Source organism: Onthophagus taurus, chromosome 6 (genome assembly GCF_036711975.1).
Source record: "Onthophagus taurus isolate NC chromosome 6, IU_Otau_3.0, whole genome shotgun sequence".
In the NCBI taxonomy this organism is placed as follows: domain Eukaryota; kingdom Metazoa; phylum Arthropoda; class Insecta; order Coleoptera; family Scarabaeidae; genus Onthophagus; species Onthophagus taurus.
In genome coordinates this window covers 27,766,209-27,793,905 of record NC_091971.1, presented here as the reverse complement: position 1 = coordinate 27,793,905, position 27,697 = coordinate 27,766,209, and the positions used below count along the sequence as shown (strand labels likewise).

General features: G+C 34.4%; 4 protein-coding genes across 4 annotated transcripts; 1 reads left to right on the top strand and 3 right to left on the bottom strand.

The window, feature by feature from the left end:
- Positions 1 to 3,163: 3,163 nt before the first annotated feature.
- On the top strand, positions 3,164 to 4,396 carry LOC139430171 (uncharacterized). Its single transcript, XM_071196831.1, has one exon. The coding sequence runs from the start codon at positions 3,164 to 3,166 to the stop codon at positions 4,394 to 4,396; it is 1,233 nt and encodes a 410-aa protein (XP_071052932.1).
- Positions 4,397 to 9,695: 5,299 nt separating this feature from the next.
- Positions 9,696 to 10,745, bottom strand: LOC111417764 (KRAB-A domain-containing protein 2-like). The gene has a single exon (XM_023050133.2). The coding sequence runs from the start codon at positions 10,743 to 10,745 to the stop codon at positions 9,696 to 9,698; it is 1,050 nt and encodes a 349-aa protein (XP_022905901.1).
- Positions 10,746 to 10,870: 125 nt separating this feature from the next.
- LOC139430170 (uncharacterized) lies at positions 10,871 to 12,634 on the bottom strand. Its single transcript, XM_071196830.1, has 2 exons — positions 12,469 to 12,634; positions 10,871 to 12,042 (listed from the first exon to the last, which is right to left on the bottom strand). The coding sequence occupies exons 1-2, from the start codon at positions 12,632 to 12,634 to the stop codon at positions 10,871 to 10,873; spliced, it is 1,338 nt and encodes a 445-aa protein (XP_071052931.1).
- Positions 12,635 to 23,200: 10,566 nt separating this feature from the next.
- On the bottom strand, positions 23,201 to 24,838 carry LOC111417765 (piggyBac transposable element-derived protein 4-like). The gene is made up of 2 exons (XM_071196829.1): positions 24,827 to 24,838; positions 23,201 to 24,322 (listed from the first exon to the last, which is right to left on the bottom strand). Exons 1-2 carry the CDS (start codon positions 24,836 to 24,838, stop codon positions 23,201 to 23,203), a joined length of 1,134 nt encoding a protein of 377 aa, XP_071052930.1.
- Positions 24,839 to 27,697: the final 2,859 nt, after the last annotated feature.

Here is a 27,697-nt window from a genome sequence, read left to right as displayed (position 1 = left end):
TTCACTTAATTTATTAGTCATATCTTTTAATGAATCGCTTAAAGGCTGATGTAGTTTAGCGATAAGACGGTCATCGTTTTCTCGACCGAGTTTAAGCGCTAAATATTTTTTCTTAATAGTATTTGTTATGTTAATTATAGCTTTATCCCTCTCACGTATGGAACGCTTAGTCATTTCATCGTTATGTGACATGCTTACTCTCACAAATACCAGATAACAATGCAATAATTTAGTCCGGGTAAATAAATTTATCCATTCCTATACGATACCTTCCATCCTTTACTTCAAAATCTTTCATAATAATCATAGGGTTATATTTATCATCATTCCAACACCGTTTACAAGCGTCCTTGAAAACATCAAACTTCATGTCGGTGTTAACGTGTTCATCATACACATGTTTTAAATTAACCTCATCTTGTTTGAATAGAATTAAGACGTTTGCATTGTCTCGTATTAGGTGTTTAGGTATCCGCGTATAGGTTTGCGTAAGGTAGAACGAATCAATATTATTATGTCGTCCCATACAGAAAAATGATCGAATCTTATCCTGTTTATCGCATGCTACATCGTCAAATATGAAAATTGAGTTTTGTTTAGCTTCAGACGGATCTATAACGGCATCATTATCGATGAATCTATAAAGTCCTATTTCGGGTAACTGTTTCATAATCATTTCTAAAAATTCATATTTCGGTTGATGTAAGGATTTTGAGTATATATAAATATTTTCAAAATTTAAACCATTTTTATCGAAAATGAGATTTAACATCAAGTTGGTTTTCCCACATCCGCTCGGACCGCATACTATTGCTCGTATACTGTTCGGTATGAGATCGCCATGCCTACGACTGGTTATCGGTTTCATCATCGTTAACCGATCGAGATCGGTTAATGACATTGTGAGAGATGGGTGTTGCACTACACGCATTATAAAACTAAAATGAGTTTTAATCTTCATGTGCGGGTATATAAGGGATGTGAAAGCGTAAACCGCATCAGTTGAGTATGCTGTTTACTCGAGATAGTACATCTGCGACGGCGGGGGGAAGCGGAATACTTAATACACTTATCAATAAACTACCCGTTGAGTTACACGTTCCAGGCTATCAATTTTGTGGACCAGGAACAAAATTGAAGAAACGTTTGGCGAGAGGTGATAAAGGAATAAATCCATTAGATCGGGCTTGTAGAGAACACGATATAGCGTATTCGGACAATAATTCTTTAGAACAACGTCGCATGGCCGATAGACGTTTGGAGGAAAACGCTTGGGAGAGAGTGAAAGCGAAAGATTCGACATTGGGGGAAAAAGCATCAGCTTGGTTAGTTACAAACGCTATGAAAGTGAAACGAAAATTGGGAATGGGTCATAAGGGACAAAAAATAATTAAAAGATTAAAAGATAAAAAAAATAAACCGATAGCATTTAAAATCGTGTTGGTAAAGCAAATCGCTAAAGATTTACCCAAAACAACAGATAATTTACGGGAAGCGGCTAGATTAGCTTTGAAAAATGCTCGTATAGCTGTTAAATCCGCGGGTGGAAAGAAAAAAGTTAAAATTCCGCGTACAATCCCGTTACCTATTACAAGTGGTGGTATACTACCGATATTACCAGCCATATTTGCCGGACTATCAGCTCTCGGAGCGTTATCAGGCAGCGCGGCTGGTGTGTATCGCGCGGTGAAGAGTGGTCAAGAGGCTAAAGAGAAGTTGAAAGAAGCTGAACGACACAATAAGGCGATGGAAGCTATCGCGATTGGCGAAACCGGAAGTGGACTTTATATTAAAAAATATAAAAAAGGATTGGGTTTATATTTAAGTAAAAAGCAACAAAAAAACTTGTAACTAGGCTACCTAATAGACCTCTAACAAATCTCGATATAATAAAATACGCTAAAACACTTAAAATTCCAAATTTTCGCGGAGTGTATATGCGAAATGGATTGCCTAAAGAAGGTCCTAAATATTATGAGTCAGCTGTTGTAAATTTAGATGATCACCGAGGTAGCGGAACCCATTGGGTAGCCTATAAAAAAATTGGCAATAGGGTGTTATATTTCGACAGTTATGGAGATCTAAAACCACCTAAAGAACTTTTAAAATACTTTAAAAAATGTCAAATTGTGTATAACCACGATAATTTTCAAAAGGATAACCCGTATAACTGCGGTCAATTATGTATAAATTTCCTACTTAACATAAGAAATAACTCATTTGAGTGAAAATGTCACAGACGTTCACACTGGTCAGTACAAAAAGCGAAATCTCCGAAGACTATTATCCGCCTATAGAATTAGACCCTAACTCGAGTTACTCGCTTGGTCTTATTGGATTCTATACGTATAACAGTATACCAAACATTGAACAAGGAGTAAACGATAAATTTTACTTTACCGAAAAATTGCCCATTAATAAAAGCCGACAATCAACTATAGACGAGGGGGCATTACCACAGGAAATCAAAATTCCTACTGGTGCATATGAAATAACGGATATTGAGAAATTTTTACAAAAAGAGATTTTACGTCGTATCGGATTGAATACGGTTGATGATCCTGAAAAATTTTTTTCACTCAAGGCTAACAATAACACCTTGCAGTGTGAAATAAAAAGCGATTATTTTGAGATAGATTTCTCTCAACCAAATACGATAGCTTCTATATTGGGGTTTTCCAATCGTAAACTAGATGTATCGATAAAGCATAAATCAGATCTTCCGGTAAATATAATACGTGTGACATCCGTTCGAGTGGAATGTAATATAATTTCCGGCTCGTATTACAATAACAAATTATCTCACACGCTATATGAATTCGCTCCAACTGTGGATCCTGGTTTCAGTATAAATATAGAGCCAAGGAACCCCATTTATTTGCCAATGGACACCGATCGTCCGATATCGAACATTACACTAAGATTACTTGATCAGCGTGGTAAATTGGTAAACTTTCGTGGAGAAGAAATTGTTATTAGATTAGAATTAAAACGAACTTCATAATGGGGCTGTTGTTCCAATTAAAAGCCACCGATCCTCAACAGCGTTCATCTATCAAAAGAAAACATTATAACTCAGGTGGAAAGAGAACATCTAGATCAGTTAAAAGAAAGACTTCATTGCGAGCGGACAACAGACGTTTTCTCGAGCAGTTGGGTTATCATGTCTACACAAAAGTTAAATATATACCGCGAACCCATCGTGGATAATTCGATCGCTAGAGAAGAAGTGCATAGTTACCATCCTTCCACAAATTCTTTTCAAAATAACGATATATTCACCATTGAACTAAACCAAGAAGATGTTTTATTTTCGTTCTTCGAAAGTTATATACGTATTGAGGGAGATTACAAAAAAAAATTAAACGATCCAACTGATACTATCCAGCTAACGCACAACTTACCAACATATCTATTTGAGTATATCGCATTTGAGCATAACGGTACTGAAATCGAACGGGTACGTGAACCCGGTTTAACATCATTGATTCGAACCCTACTTCAACAAAACGAAGTGGAATGCAAATCTTTAGAAATAGCTGGTTTAAAATGGCCACCCGAAGGAAATTTGCCTACAGTTAGTGCGAACAAGGATTTCACGTTTCAAATCCCATTAAGTCATATTTTCGGATTATTTAGGGACTATAATCACGTTATGAGAGGTCGCTTCAAATTTAGATTTGTTAGAAGTCGTACTGACTCCAATTGTTATAAATCTACATCAAAAGCCGATTCTAGCACCGCAGAGTTTACTGTAAAAACGGTTACATTGTTGGCGAAACATGTGTACCCAAGCCCATCTATAAAGATGAAGCTGTTAGATGGTTTAAATAAAAACGCAAACATTCCCGTACCGTTTCGGAAGTGGTCTTTTTATGAGCTACCTTCAATGAGAAAGGGAAATAAAGAGATTTGGTCGGTCACGTCAACAACTAACAGAGGTAGACCTCAATACGTTATAGTTGCATTCCAAACCAATCGAAAGGATCAGCCGAATTCAGATTGTACACTTTTCGATCACTTGAACATTATAGATCTTAAAGTATATCTAAACTCATACTGCTATCCATTCGAGTCGATGAATTTGGAGTTTGCGAAAGAAAATTATGTTGAACTCTATAAAATGTATACCGAATTTCAACCATATATTTGGGAAACATCTCGAAAACAACCGATTATGGATTTCGCAAGCTTTAAAAAGAGATCCTTATTCGTGGTGGATACCACTAAGAATAGCGATGAAGAAGCTGCCCCATCCGCATCATGTGAGGTGCGTATCGAAATTCAAAGCGGTAAAGATTTTCCGCCTGATACAAAAGCATACTGTATACTACTCCAAGAATCCATGTATACATACAAATCTTTGAGTGGGGAGGTATCTGTAATTATAAATTAAATTACACATGAGGTCATATGTTAGTTTACAATATGAAGTTCAAAATCGCGGTTGTAGACGTTCAGGGGTTTTACATCAATTCTAAATTCGAAGTTAAAGAATTTACTCTTGTGGATATCACCACCGACTACATAATACATTTACACTTAAAAGCTAGTATACCATTCCAACAGTTAAACGTTCGAGATCGAAGATCAGTGAGATATTTGGAACGCAACCATCACAGGTTGCTATATAGCGATGGGTGGATAAATCAATCATTAAGGTCTAAATGTAATTGATACCTTAATTTCCTCCTACGATCAAATATTTGTTAAGGGAAATCAAAAGAAGCAGTTTTTGAAAACACGTAACAGCAATTTAATACTAACGGATATTGCGTTAGAATTTGCGGAAGAGGATGAGACTAAATTAAATTCATCCAACAATCAATGTTGGTTCCACACCGGCTCTCCAGCAGTATGTTCACAAAACAATGTATTAATTTTACAAAATTTTTTATATAATCACAATAATGTTACTTGTATTTAAGTTGTAAATATAATAATTTTTAAATAAAAAATTGATTGTAGTTTTATTATTATAATAGTTGTAAAATTTATTGGGAGAGGGTGGGGGTGTGAGATATATCATATAATTAAAAAATTAATGTATTCAGTTTACAACTAAATTTGATGAAATATGGATGTTAACACTGGGTGTGAAATTTCTGAAAGCCCTTACTGGGTATCAATTAATAAACAATGGAAGAAGTTTCGTGATGATATAAACAAACACAAACAAACTTTATTGCCATAAAAGAACAAAGGAAAATTGTACATTATTATAATTATCCTATATTAGCGGCGGTAGTGTAACAAAAAAAAAAAAAAAAAAGCAAAGATGATTATAACAATGACAGTGGAAAACAAATCATAAATTCAATTCTGACAAACGGAACGATTTATCGCCAAAGACGATATCTTCCAATCGACCCAGTCTAAACTATATTACAATGATACCACCAGATATGCAGAATAGTAAGTAATTAAGGCACGCATAATTAACCAAAAGCGAAAAAGAAAAAAAAGAAGAAATAAAAACAAACAACAAAAAGGAGGGAAGAAAAGTGTAAGAAATGCACAGAGTAACAAAGCAGAAAAGAAAGAAGGTGAATAAGGAACATAGGAAAGAAAGTAGAAAAGAAGAAAAGGAAGTAAAATATTACAAGATCGCAATTTGACGGGAGAAGAGGAAATGTGTAAGACAAGTCTTGAAAGATGACAGGGTTGTAAGATATAGAGAAAGAAAATAAATTTATTGGTGAAACCTTATATTCGATCGATAGATTTAACATAAAAGTTGGTATTAGTGTGGCGAGAGGTTTTATAACATGTGTGAAATTGATTTTTAAATCTTGGAATGATGTAGAATCGAAATCACATATACTCTCTTTTCTACGTGAAGATTGGGAACAATTGATTAATGTATTTAAAATCATTCGTTTTAAAATGAACTTTTCTGACCAAATTATACCGTTAGCGGATGGAATTCTTAGAGTTACTGCAGACGTTGAGAATTGTGTGTGCATCACATATGAAGATATGGACCCTGAAAATAATTTTTTTATTCCGATTATATTAACCTTGATGGAAGTTCAAGACATTTTATCTAAGGAATTTTTAATTTCATACAAATTAAAAGTATTAGACAATTTGCATTTTAATGATTACATTGATTTTATTATGAACACTAAATTTTCGAAGGATAAGTTAAAATTAATTCGAGAATTTTGCTTGCAAAATTTATCTGAAATAAATTATTACTTAATGGAATATATTGATATGATTTCATGAGTTTAAACTTACTACTATTAAGAATGTTGACGAATACTTGCGTTAAAAAATTATATTTATTTTAATTTAAACAAGTTTAAACATGTTGAAACAAGTGTTGGTGAGGTTCAATGAACTTTACATAACTTTGGTGATTTAATAATAAAAACTGCTTAATTTGCATTTTAGATAACAATAACACCTGCGTGCGAATTGCATCATCCTTCTAGAAACTTCTATTACACAAAAACTGCTTGATTTGCATTTTAGATAACAATAACACCTGACGTGCGAATTGCATCATCCTTCTAGAAACTTCTATTACACATTTCCCCACCCCCATTATTTTCATACATATAATTACATGTTCTAAGCTCCTCCGCTCCTCCGTGACGTCATCCGCCCGATGTAAACAAGATCTGGTGACTTTTTAAAAAAGTAGCAGTCTACCTGGTTGGTAGTGGTTTAGTTCCACTACCAGCCACTAGGTGGCGCGTTACTTTTTTTAAAAGTCACCAGATCTAGTTACTTTTCCAATACCAACCTATTTTTGTTTTCTCCACAGCCATAGGTTGGTACCCTTCCCTATCCTTTTACATTGGGTTGATGACGTCATGTGGAGCGGATGTGGAGCTGTGGAGCAACTTCCTATCTAGAATCGGCGTTTCTATACTACTAACATTTGAACTGAATCCAAAAGTTGGAGTCTAGTTACAGGAAATCCGGCGTCGGCAACTGAACATATCCACTTTACCAAAATTTCCTCTTCGTCCTTTGTAAGTGTTGTTTCGGGGCCCATTCGGCAATCTAGCTCATACTTTCCTTCTAGTTTGTATTTAATTGTAGTTCGAGGAACGTTAAAGTTTTTACTGGCAGCATTTACTGATGAACCACGCTTTACTGCCGCAATGGCATTTTGTAAATCTTCAAGAGAATATAATTTTAATTTTTTGTGTTGTCGCGGCATTATTCTAAGAGAAAAAGATTGAAATAAGCGAAAAAATCGAAATGAGGTACAGTTTTATTTATTTTTAATAATTTATTGCGTCTGATTTTCCTGAAGTTGACATGTCACATGTTCTTATAGTTGACAGGTATGTCAATTATTGGACCCGTCTGTCCTATATAACTCATTTGAACATATGTTGTCTTATACCATTCACCAACTAGTTTTACCTTGAAAATATAAAACGTTCGCGAAAATGGTATTGGTCCTTTAGTTGACACCACTGTCAAGTATAGGAACTTGTCTGGAAGCAACAGTTCTAATAGTTGACAACCCTCCTATTCTAACCTCAAACATGATTTTAGTTTATAATGTTAATAAAAACATGTATGTATATGCCTTATAATTGTTACTATACAGTAGGTAATATAGAAACAAACACAATAACATTGAAATAAATAATTTTTGCGTGTTACTTACCTTAAACAAAACGCTAAATATCAGGAGATGTTCAATGAAGGTACTTACACTCGGAACTAATTTCGCGCCAATAGTTTCTATCGTGACCGATATTGCCAAATTTTTTTTTGCATGGAAGTACATACTTTAGAGATTAAAATAAGGCCGCATACATCAACCTATCATAAATACCATTCTTAATATCACGTTAACAAAACAAATTGTCAACTATTGGATCCCTGTCAACAATTGGGACACTCACCTTAATATCGTGATAAGTGATTCTTTTTAACTGAATTGTTCTACTGATTCTGCATTTCAATATCATGTTCTGATATTCTTCTGGGACATAAACCCTATCATGCTTCCTAACTAATTTCTTTAGTGTACCAAAGTCCCTATCACAAGGGAGAAAAGAGTGTCCTCAAACTGGAAAATAATGTATTATTCCGATTCTGGCCAGAACACCCGTCCGAAAAAATGAGCAAAACTTTAACATCTAGCGGGATTTGACTTTGTATGTAATCATATAAAAAAGTACAGACTTCATCTGGTGGCTTTTTTGGTTGCCCTTCATGGTAAGTATAGAAAAATCCAGAATTGTCCTTAAGATTCTGAATCTCAAATAGGTATACCCACAGCTGCCTATAATAGAAAATTTCTTGAATAAGTATATTAGGAAGTGGCAAATTCTGCATGAAGTCAAATGCGATTCCAGCGACTTGAGGATCATTTTTACACAGCTGTTGAACTTCTTGTATTTTGTTATAGAATTTTTTGCTCGTCTTTTATGGACCATCAACTCTGCTAGCGCTACTCGCTTTGCATTGTTACAAAGATTCGGATTTCTTAATTTGGTACCTAGTTCTTCACAAGTAGAGCAGAGGTCCACTTCAGGTCGTCCAAAACAAAGCGAAAAGTTTGTAATATTTTAAATAATGACCAAAGAAGAATCGGGATGAGCAGCCGGTTAGGAAGGACAATATTTATTTTATTTACTTTGCTATAATAATAATAATATATATGTCAATTAATAATAATATATACATCATTTTGCAATGTGCCTGGCAAATTGGAAAATTATCTCACATTTTTTAATCGGCCTAAAATTTCTTAGGCTTATTATAATAAGCGCACATACAGTTAGGCTAATTAGAAAGTGAGCACCAGTTTCATCAAAAAGCCTGGTGGTTTCTAGTCTTATTGCAATAAACCTAGGCTAATATAAGGTCACTAAAATTATACCGAGAAAATTACCTGACCTTAAAGTATTCTTGAAGTATTTGAACTAATTATAGGTTATTTTATGCAAGAAAGTTGAAAACGACAATTTTTGATGAACAAGTTTTTATTGATAAACATTTATCACATATTAACTAAACAGATCATTCAGATCAATGTTAAAATAGAACATATAATACAATAATAATATAAAGAAAATTAAATTAACAAAAACTTTTTTAAACTTGTGTTTTATTAATTAACACTAATTTTATTTTCACTTATTTCCACATGGTAAACTCTTATGGCATTTTGATGAACACATTTGCTTTGCTTTCCTGCACACGCACTTTTTTGTTTGGCATTGGGTTTTTGACACTGTACACTTACAGGTATTATAGCCTTGACCTCCAAACATTGACTCATTTGCTACAGCTTGAACAGATATATATTCTTCGGGGATATCTTCAACAAATTGTGCGCCAGAAATTTGGAAGTCACTTCTAGAAAACCATGTTTTGATAATTCCACTCTTTGTTCCTATCTGATAAACATCACTATTAATTTTAAGAATTTTTCCAATTAAATTTGGTGCGTCTAAAGGGCCACGGTCGACTTTCGGCACATTTAATAGAACAAAATTTCCAACTGTGACCGATTTTAGGTTCTTCCGGTATTTTCAATCATTTTTTCTGCCGCTCGTTTTTGACCTTCGTGTGCTTTTTGACGTTGTGAAGATATATTTTCTTGTCTATTACAAATATCGCATTGATACTCCGTATCATTTTCATCGGAGATTAAGCAAACGTTTTGGAAACAAGTTTTATGAATCTTCATGGAACATGAAGAGCATGAAGTCCTATCTATATATTAGTCCTATCTTTGGTTCCGTTCCAAAAAGGGCTGTATATGGACTGCGCCCTATGATCCTGTGCTTTGACGAGTTTTTTTGCCACTGAACGAAGCGGCATCCTATCACCCAATCTGTACTCTTGTTGTCATCCATCCACGAACGTAACATATTTTCAACATCCTGGTTGCAGCGCTCTACGCTTCCCTGTGATTGCGGATGTCGAGGTCTTCCATGTACTAGTTTACAATCAGCCCACATACCAGAAAGTTCTTTAACCACATCAGCTGTAAATTCATGTCCGTTGTCGCTTTGTAGAATGTGCGGTGCGTCGAAATCCAAAAATATCTTCAGCAATTCCATTGCAACTTCAGCAGCACGCTTTGTTGTTAAAGGTCGCAGAAGACAAAATTTAGTAGCATGATCTTGATAATTCATTAACCATTTATATCCTCGACATGGAGTTGATTGAAAGTCAATCAAATCAACTTGACTGCGAAGGTTAAAATCTTTTGTTATGATTGGTCTTACCACAATATTACGTTGTTGTTGAGATTTCTTCGTATTACACATTTTACAAAGCGATACAAACATTTCAACTGCTGGTCTGGGAATGTAAAATTTATTTTTTAATTCAAACAGCATTTTATTTCTTCCTCCATGTCCAGTGGCACGGTGACATTGAAGAAGTCTGTCAAAGCATTCTTCAATCGGAATCATTACTACTACAGGATCCTCATTACTTCTTCTTTTTTTGATTAAAACTCTTGTTTCGCCAATCTCCATTGTGTCGTATTTTCGTATTTTGTATCGCTGTCTTGTTTCCTTGTGCACCGGAAAATGAGAAACTTGATCAGTTCTAACATCAAATTGTGGTATGGGTTTTGTGGGCCCCTTCTTCTTTTTAGTTGCATACTCGTTTTCTAAAGAAGCTGAGCTTGGTCTACCTCTTTTTTTAGAATCAGTATTCTTGCCTGACAGACATAGTGCTTCAGCTACCTCACACCGGAACTCGAGCGAATCCAAAATATCTTTCGCCGGAAGGTCAATTTCTCGCATATCCGTTCGATACCTGATCCAAGCTGCTACTAGACACAGATCTATGAAATGAAAAAAGAGTTTGAGATACCATCTGCGAGATCTAAGCGAAATTCTATAGTACGATATCAGTCCATCAAGTAAATCTACTCCACCCATGAACATGTTATATTGTTTGATGATATTAGGACGGTATCTACGGGTTGGGCTCCACGAAATGTACTAGCAACACGAACGCTTTTATTATCAAACCATTGTACCACTCGTAGTTCTATTCCATTTCCAACTGATGCTCTGAATTCGTCGTACGCACCTCTACCACGTCGTTTGAGTTCCTTTTCTGTGGGCAGTTTCAGTCCTGGTATCCTATCACTTCTTATTGTTCCCAATGCATATATTCCATCTTCATGAAGAATTGTCATAAGTTTGATTGAAGAAAACCAATTATCAAAATATAATAAATAATTATGATGTGTTGGTATTGAACCTGCGAGGCGTAAAACAATGTTTCCACTTGCTCCAATATCTTCCTTTCCTGGGGCAGGTTCAATTTTACCGGTGTAAATTTCAAAATTGTGTATCAAACCTTTATCGTCGCACAAGACAAAGATCTTGTAGCCCCATTTGTTTGGTTTATTGGGATTGTATTGTTTCAGGGATGATTTTCCTTTATATGGCACAATCTGCTCATCAACGCAAAGTTTCTGGGGTTTGTCTTGATTTTTGAATGCTCCACGAAATGTACTAGCAACACGAACGCTTTTATTACCAAACCATTGTACCACTCGTAGTTCTATTCCATTTCCAACTGATGTTCTGAATTCGTCGTACGCACCTCTACCACGTCGTTTGAGTTCCTTTTCTGTGGGCAGTTTCAGTCCTGGTATCCTATCACTTCTTATTGTTCCCAATGCATATATTCCATCTTCATGAAGAATTGTCATAAGTTTGATTGAAGAAAACCAATTATCAAAATATAATAAATAATTATGATGTGTTGGTATTGAACCTGCGAGGCGTAAAACAATGTTTCCACTTGCTCCAATATCTTCCTTTCCTGGGGCAGGTTCAATTTTACCGGTGTAAATTTCAAAATTGTGTATCAAACCTTTATCGTCGCACAAGACAAAGATCTTGTAGCCCCATTTGTTTGGTTTATTGGGATTGTATTGTTTCAGGGATGATTTTCCTTTATATGGCACAATCTGCTCATCAACGCAAAGTTTCTGGGGTTTGTCTTGATTTTTGAATGCTTCTTGCAACCTGTTCACGACTGGTCTAATTTTGAGCAGCTTATCGTAGTTGGGACTATTCCGATCTGTGAGAATGTTGTCATTATTATTGAAATGCAAATGTCTCTTTATGAGTTCCCATCTCTTTCTTGACATAGAATCCGCCACCTGTGGAACCCTACAAGAAGTTTTCCAGAAGAGCTTGCTACGTGGAAGACTAAATACTGACATGTAAATCACAGTGCCTATAAAGATTTCAAGCTCTGAACGTGTTAGTTGAAGAGATTTACTAACATCCATTTGGGTGACATGTAAATTACTTTGTTCTGCAATCAGATCCAATAACGCGTCATCCATAAACAGTTTGAAATAATGAATGTATAGGCCTTCCAATTTCTGGCTCATCATCTTTGGGGGGTATTCTTTGGGGAGTTTATCTCAACAGTAAATTGAGGTGTAGATAATGGAGTTTCGTTTCACTTTGGTCCAATTGTATAACTTCTTCTTTTTACTTTGATTTGAAGTGCAAGTTGTACGCGACTCTTTCTCTTCGTCACTTTCATCACTTGATGAATCATCGCTATTCTCGGGTAAATCTTCAGGGATGAATTCATCCTCAGAATCATCCAGATTCTCGTCTTCACTATCACTGGGGATTTCCCCCCGTTTTGGCCACATTTTATCTGAAAAGAAGGAAGATATTCTCTTAGGAAAATATTTCAAGTTGGTGACCATTGTTCCATAGAAGGAACAAAGCCGTTTTTTGAATTTTCGATAGTATATTTTCTATTCAAACAAAAACTTTTGCTTTTATTCGCTAATAGGGAACCCACATTACATAACGTATTTTTATTTTTGTAATATACTTACCGATAATATATAAAAATTACCACCAAAGTCCACAAATCTGTCTGGCACTGTTGCACTATAGAGGTTATAATTTGTAGTTATATGCATCTCAGATAGATGGCACTAACGATCAAATTCTTCGAACATATAAATGTTCTTCAATAAGAACAACGGTCTATCAATTGCAATATGCAAAATTCAGTTTGCATAACTGTCACAACAAGCTAAATTCGGAACGTTCCTAATTAGGAACGGTGGTCATTAAGAGGATAGTAGAGCCAGACGGGTTAGCGAGAATGCTTTTGGTATAATAACTAAAAATCTTCGAATTTTCTTCGAATCTTCAATTTTACATTTGTTGGAGAATTCACCTTGTTTTAATTCGTTGCATTCTCCCAACTTCAATAAAATTGCGTCTGTGTCGCCTTCACAATTTTCTGTCCCAGGGTGTGTTGATTAATGCGTCTTGTAAATAGGTATTCTATTTTCGTTGTTTGCTTTAATAGTTCCCATAAATGGAATAAACCATTTATGGTTATTCGTATGCATTTAATAAATTTTATTTTTTCCGTTCTTTCATTTAAATTATCAAAGATCTTTAATTTTTCAAAAAATGAGTCGCAATCTCTTAACCTTTAACTACTCGCGCACCTTTTTTTTACGCTACTACTCGCGCGGTGTATTTTGTACACCATTGCACATTATGGTGTATATTTATTTTTTTTTTAGTTTTATTTGTTCTAGAAGTCGTAAATATATGTATAGAAATAATGATTTTGTTCCATGTTGCAAGTGTGAAATATATAAATAAAACAAAGAAAAACTTCTTACTTGCTTAGTTTAATTAAATTTACTGTCGTACCGGTTTCGGGAACATTATCCCATCATCAGCGACAAGCTATATATTATAAAAATACAAAAAAACACACATTAAAATATTGCAGGCATATAAATATTTAATAACTTACAGTCAAAAGAAGCGTACGATAATTCGGAAAAGCACAAACATTAAAAAAGTATACATATCAAACGTGAAGCGTTAGGATATGTGATAAGACAAATGAATTAAAAAATTTTTTTGCAAATGTTCGGACGTTATATAATATGGTGGAGCGAAAACTCAGAAACGAGTTACGCTTGGAAGAGATGAGATGCGACTGAACAACTGTTGGGAGAACGAAGAAAACGGGGGGTGTGAAAAGAAAAGAGCCTGATTCTTATATAATAAATCAAAATATTAAAATAAACCAAAATAAACTAAATAAAAAATTAATCAAAGATAAATACAAAATCCCCTGGAAAAAATATCACTCATTTTCGTAAATAAGTAAAAAGCGGTTTATAATTGTAAAAAACTTGATCATTTAATAAAGAGTATTCGTTGTTATTCTTGATCTTATGTATCTCAAGCTGTTCTAGAAGGTCAAGTCTATAACCCTTTTGACAATTATGAATGAGAGCAGCGTTATCAAAATCAATGTTATGACCAGTGTCAACTTTATGTTTATTTATGTTAGATTGTGATTTAATTTTATGTTCGTGTAAACGAGTTTCCAATTTTCGACCCGTTTGTCCAATATAGATGGCGTTACAGTCAGAACAATTAACAGAATACACTCCGTTCCTTTTTAATTTATCATTGTTTTTGTAGTGATAATTTGATAATAAATTCAGTATGGAATTTCTGTTGGAATATGCCAAGGTTATATTAAATTTTTTAAAAATTCCTCTAGATTGCAAGGAAATGGGATTATAGGGAATAGGTTTATAAATTTGGTTGTTAATAGGTTTAGTAAATAATGGGTCTTTCTGTTGTTTAATTTTGTTCGTTAAATTATTTAGGACCTTCTTAGGGAAATTGTTCTGTATGGCTAAGTTTTGAATATAGTTAAATTCTTTTATTTTATTCTCATTTGAAATGGGATAGTTAAAAATTCTATTGACAAGAAAACGAAAATTAGCTAATTTGTGAGCTATTAACTTACAATATATATAGAAAGCCCACAACAATATCAACTACTATTCCATATGATTCAGCTCATCCAATAGCTCACAAATTAGCTAATTTTCGTTTTCTTGTCAATAGAATTTTTAACTATCCCATTTCAAATGAGAATAAAATAAAAGAATTTAACTATATTCAAAACTTAGCCATACAGAACAATTTCCCTAAGAAGGTCCTAAATAATTTAACGAACAAAATTAAACAACAGAAAGACCCATTATTTACTAAACCTATTAACAACCAAATTTATAAACCTATTCCCTATAATCCCATTTCCTTGCAATCTAGAGGAATTTTTAAAAAATTTAATATAACCTTGGCATATTCCAACAGAAATTCCATACTGAATTTATTATCAAATTATCACTACAAAAACAATGATAAATTAAAAAGGAACGGAGTGTATTCTGTTAATTGTTCTGACTGTAACGCCATCTATATTGGACAAACGGGTCGAAAATTGGAAACTCGTTTACACGAACATAAAATTAAATCACAATCTAACATAAATAAACATAAAGTTGACACTGGTCATAACATTGATTTTGATAACGCTGCTCTCATTCATAATTGTCAAAAGGGTTATAGACTTGACCTTCTAGAACAGCTTGAGATACATAAGATCAAGAATAACAACGAATACTCTTTATTAAATGATCAAGTTTTTTACAATTATAAACCGCTTTTTACTTATTTACGAAAATGAGTGATATTTTTTCCAGGGGATTTTGTATTTATCTTTGATTAATTTTTTATTTAGTTTATTTTGGTTTATTTTAATATTTTGATTTATTATATAAGAATCAGGCTCTTTTCTTTTCACACCCCCCCGTTTTCTTCGTTCTCCCAACAGTTGTTCAGTCGCATCTCATCTCTTCCAAGCGTAACTCGTTTCTGAGTTTTCGCTCCACGATATTATATAACGTCCGAACATTTGCAAAAAAATTTTTTAATTCATTTGTCTTATCACATATCCTAACGCTTCACGTTTGATATGTATACTTTTTTAATGTTTGTGCTTTTCCGAATTATCGTACGCTTCTTTTGACTGTAAGTTATTAAATATTTATATGCCTGCAATATTTTAATGTGTGTTTTTTTGTATTTTTATAATATATAGCTTGTCGCTGATGATGGGATAATGTTCCCGAAACCGGTACGACAGTAAATTTAATTAAACTAAGCAAGTAAGAAGTTTTTCTTTGTTTTATTTATATGTATAGAAAACAACTGCTCAATATTTAAGTTTATATTTATTTGCAAAAAACAGTAATTAAACCCAAAAAAATTTTAAAAAAATGTAAAAAAAAAAGATATACTGAAAACAAAAAAAATTTGCCTATTCACTACTAGATCCTCCTTCCTTACACTTTTGGCATGTAATTACGTTTACACTATTTCCGTTTTACATACTAATTGGTGACAAGTGCTGCATGTAATTGAAGCATGGAAATCAAAAAGCAGTTATGTCCACATAAGCAATTTTTTCAGGAGACATAAAAAACCGTTAAAAACGAAAAATACATAACTTTCCTCATAATAGATAGTCTTCAACTTTAAAATCGTTATCAGTTAGCTACTACTGAATATCTACAGCAACATTGTCGAATTAGTTTTCTTTAAAAAAAATAATAGTTTTGGTGGACTTATGGTTTTTTTTTATTTCCACAAAAAGAAATACAAAGAAAATGTTATATAAATTCAGTATCTGATTCGCTTTCATCACCTGGGACACTCTGACAAGCTGCAAAAAGTTCTACGTAGTACTGTTGAGCTTCCGCGGAGAGATAATGTATTAAATTTTTAAGGTTTTCTATCTTTGCTTCCTTCATTGGTAGATAACTATTATAAAGTGGTTGTTTAGGAAAACAGACAACACTTTTATTTTTTTGTAAACTAAACTGGCTCCAAACTGTACCTTTCATTGTTTTACTGACATGAATTTCATGCTTATGAGATGCAGAATATTTTATCTATCTTGCAGTCCGATATTAAAAACTTTTCAGATGGTGTACCCCGTGAGCCTTTAGAAGTAATAGTTTTTTTAAAAATACTTGTAAAATGATTCTTAAAATCAAAAATCATGTCTTGTCGAACATCAACAACTTCAAAGTAAACATTATTGCGAACAATATCATACCATTTCTCCGGCACTTCTACTTTCTCCTGTCACCTTTTTTGAATTTCTATTTTCGCAAAATCTCTGTCATTAGGTAAATAACTATGGCCTCTTTTAGGATATCGTTGTTCAATATAGTCGAATCTTCCCATCTGAATTAGGCAATAAAAAAATTCAACTAGTGTATGATTTCTATCCTGGCCTGTGCACCCGTCAGAAAAAACATAGAGTTTTTTTACTGTTTTAGGTATACAGGGTGATTCATAAGTAATGGGCCAAATTGTAAATGTACGTTCAGGAGGCCAAAATAATAATATTTTCATTAACAATAATGGGTCTTAGTCTGCTCCTTACTGAGATACAGGATGTTAAAGCGAAAAAAATAAAATAGATTTTTGTTAATAGATCAGCTACTTTTCTACATAATGACTCATAGTTGACTTATAGTTTTTGTAAGGGTAAACAATAATGTGTGAGAGGATTTGAGTTAACTCGTAGATGTCGCCACATGCGCCATATGAATTATGAAACGTCAATGAGCTTTTACGTTTAATGAATAGTTTAAAACATTTTATTGTTAAGTAAACTGATTCATTCTTGTCCTAACATAAATCAAAATGCCGAGACATAATCACTTTTCAAACGAAGAAATGAGAGACATGTTATGCGTTTACGCACAAGAACGTTTTTCTGGGCAAGCAGCATCCAGAAAATATCGTGAAATGTACCCTTACAGAAGGCAGCCAAACCGGAAGATATTTCAAAATATTTATAATCGATTGGGTGAAACAGGTTCATTTCGTCCAAAATATCATACAGGACGTCCTAAGATTATCACTCCGCAGCAAGAAGATGAAATTTTGGTAAGAATTGCGCAAAATTCTGAAATAAGCACTCGTCGATTGTCTGCAGCAACTGGAATAAGCCAACCATCCGTGACTAGAATTTTACACAAGGAAAATTTATATCCCTATCATTTTATACCTGTGCAAAATTTACTTCCAACAGATTATCGAATCAGAGTTCAATTTTGTCAGTGGCTAAAAGGAAAATTGAAATAACATTCTTTTCACGGATGAAGCAACCTTTACCAGACGCGGAGTTTTTAATTGGCGAAATAGTCATGCCTGGGAAACCGAAAACCCTCGTTTAAAAAAAGATAGACATTTCCAGCACGAGTTTAAAATAAATGTGTGGTGCGGTGTAATAGGCAATACATTACTGGGCCCAGTTGAATTACCTCCTAATTTAAATGGAGAGTCATATTTAATTTTTTTAAATAATGACTTAGTCGACCTCTTGGGAGATCTTCCATTACAACTAAGAAGAAATATGTGGTTCATGCAAGACGGTGCTCCTCCACATTTTTCACGTGCTGTGCGCGAACATCTGAATGAAACATTCCCTCACCGTTGGATTGGACGTGGTAGTGAATTTCAGTGGCCACCTCGCAGTCCCGATTTTAATCCACTTGATTTTTATGTGTGGGGTTACATGAAATCAATGGTCTATGCTGAACCTACTATAAATACACGAGACGAGTTATGGAATAGAATTCAAGATGCAGCCAATTCAATACGAAATAATCCTGCTGCATTTTTTAAAGTCAGACAATCCTTAACCAAACGGTTAAATGCGTGTATAAATGCTGGTGGTGGTCATGTTGAAAACCTTTTGCAGTAGCTCATAATTAAGCTTAAATTTAATTTAACTTCGCACAACATTAACATGTAGGTTTTGATAACAGTTGTCGTAAGTGGTCTTAGTTCAAGTCTGTTCTAATGTTGTATTTCGTTTTATTAACTGGCGTACAATAAATTGTTTTATTACGTAATTTTTTTATGGTTTCAGTTTAATATTGTTATCAATTATCAATTACGGTTAGGTAAATGTCAACATTCCATGCCATGCTTGTGTCTTAACAGATTAATGCTACGTCGACCACCGTGAAATGTAGTGTAGTGAATTAGTAAAATTCAAATATCTCGAAAATCGTTAATATTTTCAAGATCAAAGAAGTATAGCTTTTTTCTACAGAAATGATGGGGCTATCCAAATTAAACAAGTATGTTGTAAAATAATGAGCGATAAAAAATTTGTAGCTGATTTCATCTAATTCATATGGCGCATGTGGCGATATCTACGAGTTAACTCAAATCCTCTCACACATTATTGTTTACCCTTACAAAAACTATAAGTCAACTATGAGTCATTATGTAGAAAAGTAGCTGATCTATTAACAAAAATCTATTTTATTTTTTTCACTTTAACATCCTGTATCTCAGTAAGGAGCAGACTAAGACCCATTATTGATAATGAAAATATTATTATTTTGGCCTCCTGAACGTACATTTACAATTTGGCCCATTACTTATGAATCACCCTGTATAGTTCTCAATAAAGTGATTAAGTAGGCTAACCACCTCTGAACAACCTTTCTTTGCATCGGTTTCTTTGTACATGTACATAACTTGTTTATTGTCCGACATCTTATGCACTCCAAAGTTATATACCCACATCTGCCTAGAGTAGAACTCGTCTGTGACGTTTGTTACGGGCACAGGAAGATTCTGCTGATAATCAAAAGTTATCATTTCGGTATCTTGGTTATCCTCAGCCAGCTTTTTACATCGGATAATTTCTTCATAAAAGGTTTTTGCTTTCGTTTTATGCAGTTTTAATTGAGTTTGAAGTTGGTTTCTTACATCAGAGTTTTTTTCAGATTTAATTTTCACATTTAATTCTTCACAAGGTACTGCCTAAATATCTTCTCCTTTTTGCTGTGCTACTGTAATGCGACACTCTGTACGGGAATTTTCGAATATGAAAATCGATAAGCTGAAGAACACGTTCTGGTACAGCATTTGCACGGTTTGTGTGTTTTCCTCTTTGCTCTGCAGGGGAAAGCCCCATATTAGCAAGTTTGGAAAGTCTTCGTACACGATCCATTTTAATGCGCCATGTAAACTGCAAAAAGCCTTAAGGCACACAATATGTTCCTCATTTCCTGTGAATGAAATATATTAATATATTGTATATCACTTTGATTTTATTACTTTAAATTATACAAAAATATATATGTACTGCGACGACCTATCCTGGTTCGGTCCTAGGAAAAGGGGTCTTGGTGCCCTGTTATGTGTTCGGGATGTTAACGGTCTCGGGCGCCACCTTATGTTTAGAGAGTTAAGGAACTCTTTCGCCTCCAGGTAACTTTTGGGAGTTACAGTCGGAGATCCAGGGATTCGGTATGGGAAAGAAGAAAACAAGAGAAATTCGGAAAACAAATAACTATCAACTTTATTAAAAATAAAATAAACAAATAGGAGGGCAGTTTATTGCTTTGTGACCACGGTCGGAGAATGGGGACGGTGGGAATAAATTGACAAGACTTTGACTTTATAATAAATGAATTTAAATTAAACAAATAAAAAAATGAGGCGGAGGTATGGGATACACCTGGAAACCTTCCTAAGGTGCAAAGGAACGGAATACTCGAAGAACCTTCCAAGAGTATTAAGGTTGGGACAAAATGTACAACAATTAATGAAAATTAACAGCAAAATAAAATCAAAGTCTATCAAAATAAATTGGACTTACGGTAAACTGAAATACGGATATTTCGGAAATTAACTGTTGACGAAGACTGTTGTAGTACTTGTTAAAGACGATCGTAGTACTGATGAAGAACTGTTAAAAATCAGAATTTTGGCCGGCTATTTATACCATTTTGGGGCGAAAACTGGATTTTTCCGCGTGTGGGATCGTATCAGTACAAGTCATCAACGACTAATTTACAATGCGCGGCGCTAATTAACAAAAATAGCAAAATTCTGACGGCGCTATCGGATGCGGGACATAAAATTACATAATTACAGTTTTTGAACGGGTAAAATCGGTTAAAGAACGGCGGAGTAATTAACAATTAATCAACAATAATTAACGGAAAAATTTATAATACAAATCAAAAGATACCCTTACTTATACAGAAAATCACAAAAATATTTTTAACAAAATCGGCCACTGTTTACGGCACTTATATAGGATATATAGTGCTATATATAGTGCTTATAGTGAATATAAGTGCCGTAAACAGTGGCCGATTTTGTTAAAAATATTTTTGTGATTTTCTGTATAAGTAAGGGTATCTTTTGATTTGTATTATAAATTTTTCCCGACCACGTGTTTCACGTCAACACCAATTAATCGGTATTAATTTACGCGCACCTTAACACAAAACAATTCCAGCAGTTGGGTGATGTTCGGGGCAATCCTACATGGGCAATATTTTCAACGGATGACCATCAGGAATGGAGTAATTTAATTAATTACGATGCGGGATGATTTTCGGTGAATTATTGTATTAATAATAAGCGGATCATCTTTAGAATCGTTCAACGGTTATTTCATGATATTTGTTAATGTTTGAAATCGGTTTGATCGGTCTACGATTTCTAATTCCGCATCATAAAAAATAGTCGCTATACGGTAGCTCGACGGTAGCTCGCTGGCTGCTGAAACTTCCTCGGGACGGTCGGCTGGACTGATAGAAACATGTGGCTTGTCGTATCTTGTTTGGAAATTTGTTAGTTTCGGCATTATTTAATTATTTGATAATAATTTTTCGGAAAGCACATGTTTTCGTGATTCAGCAATTTTATTAATCACTTTCATTTATTGATGATTCGGTGAGGGAACGTTGTTGGAATTTAAGATAACGGTTTCGAAATGGAAAATGGGGAAAATCAAAGTCTAATTAAGAAAATTATCAAAATTTAAAAAAATGTGAATTGGGTTGCCTAAACGGGCGGTGATAAGGAGATAAGATATCTTTTTCGGAATTTCTATAAATCGGGTGGAAACTGTAACGTATCGAGGTAGTGTGGGAAGTATACTCGGATATATTTAATTTTCGGTAATTTTTCGGAATATTCGGTTTTTGAAAAATAAAAATAATGTAACTTCGTTACAGTACCAAGTTTAATTTTGTAGAGAAATGCTGCACTCCGTTGTTTACCACCCTGCTTTCTGGGTCTATGTCGAGCAACAGCACGTGGGGTAATAAGTCCTTGTAAATAGACATCTTGGGCTACTTTTTGTCCATTTTTGCCAATAGCATTAAATCGATTCAGGATATGAAGCATTGCTGCATTACTGAATTTATCGAAACATTTCTTTCTACAACTACAATATTTGCCAATTTAGTTTATTAGTTACAAGTAAAAGTTTGAGGTTATATTTACTTGCAGTTTGCGCCTGTTGTTCTACTTGCTACAATATTTCCTTTCCAATTAAGATGCTCCTGTCCTTCAGCTTTTAGCCTTTTGATTTTATTGCGTTTCCACTCCTTATCATTTCTACGTTTTTTAACACGAATTTCATCACTTTCCGAGTCCGATGACTCCATTACGCAAGCGTAAAATAACCACTGAACGGCACTTATGTGATGATGTCAAACGTCTAACAGCTGCGTTATTGCGCACGCAACCTAGCAATATGGTGTACAAAAACCCTGTAAGTCCATGAACTAAAGGGATTTTTGTGTTCCACGATATTTTGGGAGCGTTGTACTTGCCGCATATTAACAGACTTACAGACTTTTTGCACTACATGGATAGCTGGCATGTTTAACAACAGAATTATGTATTTAACTCAAATATTCAAAATATTGGACTTACAGGATTTTTGATCTCCTTCATTCAATTGTAGTCACTCTGTTCTTTTTTCTACCGCAGATGAAGCATCTTCCTCTATATTTTCTCGGTGGCTCTTCGTCTGTGTCTGCTTGAGCTTCTCCATATCTGCATAGAAAATGTCTGATATCTATGGGTAGAGTAGATATTGCAGCTCTTTCAGAAAGTTGAGTTTTCATCAGCGACAGAGATAGCGTTTTTAGGAAATTTCTTCTGAACTTGTGAGGAGAATCAGAGTGAGTGGCGTTATATAAAATTTGGCTATTTATGCCTGCTATATTTAGCAACTGAAAGAAAAAAGCCAAGGGCCATCTTCTTGTTCTTCTTCCAACAGAATAAGTATTGCACATTTTGTCGACTGTGTCCACACCTCCCTTTGTGATATTGTAATCTACAATGATCTCAGGTTTGTTAGTATCTGATCAATAGCGGAGTCGTCGTGCATAGTTGAAATCAAAACAATGCATTTATTTTTTTTTTGGATATGTGAAACTATCGTTACATCCTTTTGAAATCCAAAAGTTGATGACCCAACTAAACTATTTTTATTTGGCAGGAACTCTAGCGGCAGCTCCCGTTTATTTTTTTTTTAGGGTTCCAATAAATGTTATTTTGTCTTGTAACAGTTCCAATGCCAAAGGGTAACTTGAATACCAATTATCGCAGGTTAAATTCCTGTTACTTAATTTCTGTTCTTCCAGCAAGCGGTGAACTATGGCAGTTGGTGTGTTTGATTGGTTGTATGGTCCGTCTGCTTGTTTTCCACAGTACAGCTCCAAATTACTCACGTAAAATGTTTGTGCGTCACAAAGCACAAACACCTTCAAACCATATTTAGCAGGTTTGTTTGGTATGTACTGTACAAAGCTGCACCTCCCTCTAAACGCAATCAACATTTCGTCTATTGTCATAAATTCACCCACAGAGTAGTTTTTCTTGCAATTATTCACAAATTTGTCCAAAATAAACCGCACTGCTGCCAACTTATCTGTTTGTCTTCTTTCATGCCTTGTTATTTTGTTATCAAATCTAATGTTTGCAAGCAAAAAAAGAAACCTTTGATAACTTTGAAATATTTCTGATCCCGTTCCATCTTTTGTCCATAACTCCAAAAAATGAGTGTGGTTTTGCTTCTTAGCTCCAGATAAAAATAATAAGCCTATAAAAGCTAGCATTTCCGATTTTGTAACGTTCTTTGCGTCTCGTACTCGATCAGAGTTTGGTTGAACTCTTGAAATTTCCAAATTAGTACACTGAATAATATGTTCAACCATTTCATCATTGAACATTTTTGTGAAAGCACTTATCTCATCGGTTATATCCCTTGCGCATTGTTTTGGTCCTGGTAGTATTTTTATTATATTTTTGCTTCTGGGCTTAGTAGATTTACTCCTAGGGTAGGTTTTATACCAAATAGTTTTTTTATCTTTGCCAACATACTGTCCTTCATTAGCCACTAATACTGAGAGAGGAACATCGTCAGAATCAGAATATTGTTCACCTTCCACTTCACCGTTTTCTTCTTGTTCGCTCATTTCTTGCTCGGAATTCGAATTGTGGTTATCTTCCTCTATACCTTCACTCTCATCGGATATGTCTGCTTCTCCTCCAACTTCTTCTTCGGAATCTGTATCATGTATCACTTGGGCCAGAGCTTCCAACTCATTTTGGGTAAAATTTTGGAGATCTTCACTCGATGCCTAGATAAAATTAATCGGTTAACTAAATACATACCTACATTTAATATTAACCTATGCACACACTACGTAACAAAGGCTTTTTTGTAGAAAAACTAAAAAAATAAACATTTTGATATACTTACGTAGCTACTCGCGTTGGCGTATTCTGTACACCACGATAAATTTCTCTGGATATCTCACCTCCTACTAACAATCGAGACCGTACTGGCAGGACACTTAGAAGCAGTGTTACCAATCCAAGCAATGAGAATTACCCAAAGTCAGATGTAATATTACCCGACATTACCCGAATTTCAAAAAGAGAATAAAACAATATGAAAAAAATCAAAATCATTTTTTTTTGAGTTGTCACATACTTTAAACACAACATAAAAAAAAACAATTTTTAAACTGTATAAAAACACACAAAAAAATGATCAACAATAAACAGCAATACAACTAATAAAAATGTTTGTTATAAAATATGAATACAAAAATAAAACATATTCTTAAAAATAAAAATACAAAAAAAAACATATTCTCAAAAATAAATAAGAAAAAACAACATAGGTACTAAAAATAAAAACAGCAAACACAATAACAATAGCTATAAATAAAAATAAATAAATCTTTTTTTATATATAAAAATAAAATAAGAAAATGGATTTAGCTCCTGAAGTCGCATGGTGCCCCTCCGATTTGTTTCCCCTATTGTTTGCTCTTCTATATTGACGGTAATTAGATTTAACTTCTGTAAACATGTTATATTTTCTATATTGTAAACTCTTTCAGTCGTGCCTGAGGAAGGTTTAATTGTAAAACCGAAACAGCTGTAGCACCGATTTGCCAGTTTAAATAAACTATTTTTCGTCGTACATACAACCCCAGGGTAATTTAATTGGGTCTTCAAAAGCCAACACTTGAAGGTATTCTTTTAAGGGTTCATATTGTTCCAGCACTCTGTCAACACATTGCTTTAGTGAGAGCCAACGCGTTGCTGCTGGACTTAATATTTTATGAATTTTAATTCGAAAAAATTCTTGAAACTCTTTAAATTTTTTTTGCCTTGAAGAACTTCTAGAAAAATGGCTTCCTAGGTTTCGCAATAAGTCTTCAACTGACCGTGGCAATAACAAACAAGCCTTTGAAGCTGCCAAGTGAATCATATGGCATGAGCATTTAACGCACACAACATTTGGAATCGCTAATTTTAGTAAAGTGAAGTAAAGTGAAGTAAACTGAACTATGAACACCTGTCATTACATTTGGAGTATCGGAAAAAAGCCAACTAAGTTTGAAAATGGAATCCCTTTTGATTCAATGGCATTTCTAAGTGTTACAAAGAGTTCCTTTGCTGTACTGCCTTCTGCATCAATGATGTCAAAAATGTTCGACCGTTCGTTTTTATCTTTGTATTTTTCGCTTTTAACCTTCCACAGTTCTTCATGATCTCTAAATATTTCAAAAAATTCCATCCAAAAGGACTTCTCGCTTCCACAAGCCATGTTGAAAATGATGTTTACCTCACAAAGGTTACAGATGGAATGACAAAATGCATAACAGCATAGCCATCCACGTGCACGCTTGCTTGCAAGCCTGATGCTCCGCCCACAGAAAATCAAAACGGTTTGAATTGTGTCATGCAAGGCTGTTATGCCGAGGAAAGCGTCTCATGCAACCCCATCCACTGTCAATCTTGCATGATAGCTTGCGATGCTTGTCATGCATGCATGACCGTGGATAGGCCCCTTAAGGCCGCACAAAGGGAGAGTTCAATTTTGGCTAGAGCGAAGCGTTGTCGAATCTACGTCAATTTAACCTAAAAATTTCTAACCTAAGTTTGAACTTAGAATTTTTTTTTGACAACTCAATTTACTTTTATCTAGTAAAAGTAAACAAGTGTTTCTAAATTATCTGCGAAGAAATCGAAACCATACCTGAGATCGAGTCCAATGTTCCATCCTGTTCCCGAAGGACCCGAGAACTAAATTTCCTGAGAATCCTAAACTTCTAACACCGAAGAACATCCTTCCCGCAAGACCAAGGTCAACCAACCATTTTTAACTGACATTTCACGCCTCCGGAAACAAGTTAAGTGAACATAATTTCCTTTTATCGAACTCTTTAATTTTTATAACCCTCGCGATTAAAATAAAAAAATCAATCTTAAAAGACCCTTATAAATTAACGCGTATAAGCTTTGTCAATTTCAACACTCTTATAAGGGAGTTACCTCTTTCTTGCACAGATTTCTTTATGCTCTATTTTATATTTAGTTCGTAAATTTAAAAACTTAGTTATAGGTGTCTCCATGAACTTGCGTTTTATTCTTTTTTTTTTGTCCCTGAGATTCATGTTCTTTAATTTAACAAAAAAATGTATGTTTTGTTCGTTGTTATCGAATTAAATAATTGTTATATGTTTTCTGTGTGATTTATTTGTAAAAAATTTGGTTTATATAATTAATTATTTCGAACAAAACAAAATAATACAATATATATAAAAGCTTACCTACAAATAATAATTTAGTTCTGTGCGTCAAAAAGCAAGGAAAACTGCAAAGGTGTATACAGGTGTTCCATCTCAGACGAGCCACCCCGTATATTTCTTATCCCATAGTGATTAGAAAAGTTTCCCGAAACCCGTCGAATACTTCCATACAATAATACAATCTTGACTGAAAACCGTCTCTAATACGGTTCAGCATAATCGGAGTTATGTGACGACACTCATTTACAATTCGTTGGCGTAGTTCGTCCAAATTTTCAGGCTGAGTCACAAAAATCTTGGACTTAAGATGTCCCCACAAGAAGAAGTCCAGAGGGTTCAGGTCAGGAGAACGGGCAGGCCACTCTATAGGACCTCCTCTTCCAATCCAACGACCGGGGTATTGCAAATTGAGGTATTGGCGAACTGGTGCGGCGTAGTGAGGAGGAGCTCCGTCTTGTTGGAAATGCAATTGTTGTTCAAGTAGTAGAGGAGCGTTTTCTAATTTTTCTGTTATTAACGGATCAATCACATTTTCCAGCATTTCAAGATAAATTTTGCCATTTAAATTACCAGGAATAAACAGAGGTCCAATTATGTGCTCTCCCAAAATTCCTACCCTTCTCGAAATACATGAGGATTTGTATCGCTCCAAATTCTACAGTTGTGCCGGTTAACCTCTCCATTAACAAGGGAAGTATCAGAACTGTCCCTCACCGATTTTGTTGAAATTTGGTACAGCGATAGTATGGCCAAAAATAAGGTTTACGTATTTTTTTATACGTGCTAATAAAGCCCCTGGGCCGAGTTATAAGGGTTGGAAATCTAACTACCCCTAGTTTTTTGGAATATTTTAAAAACTACCTTGTCGATTTTGGCGATATTATGTGTCCTTATAGTACGTTTAAA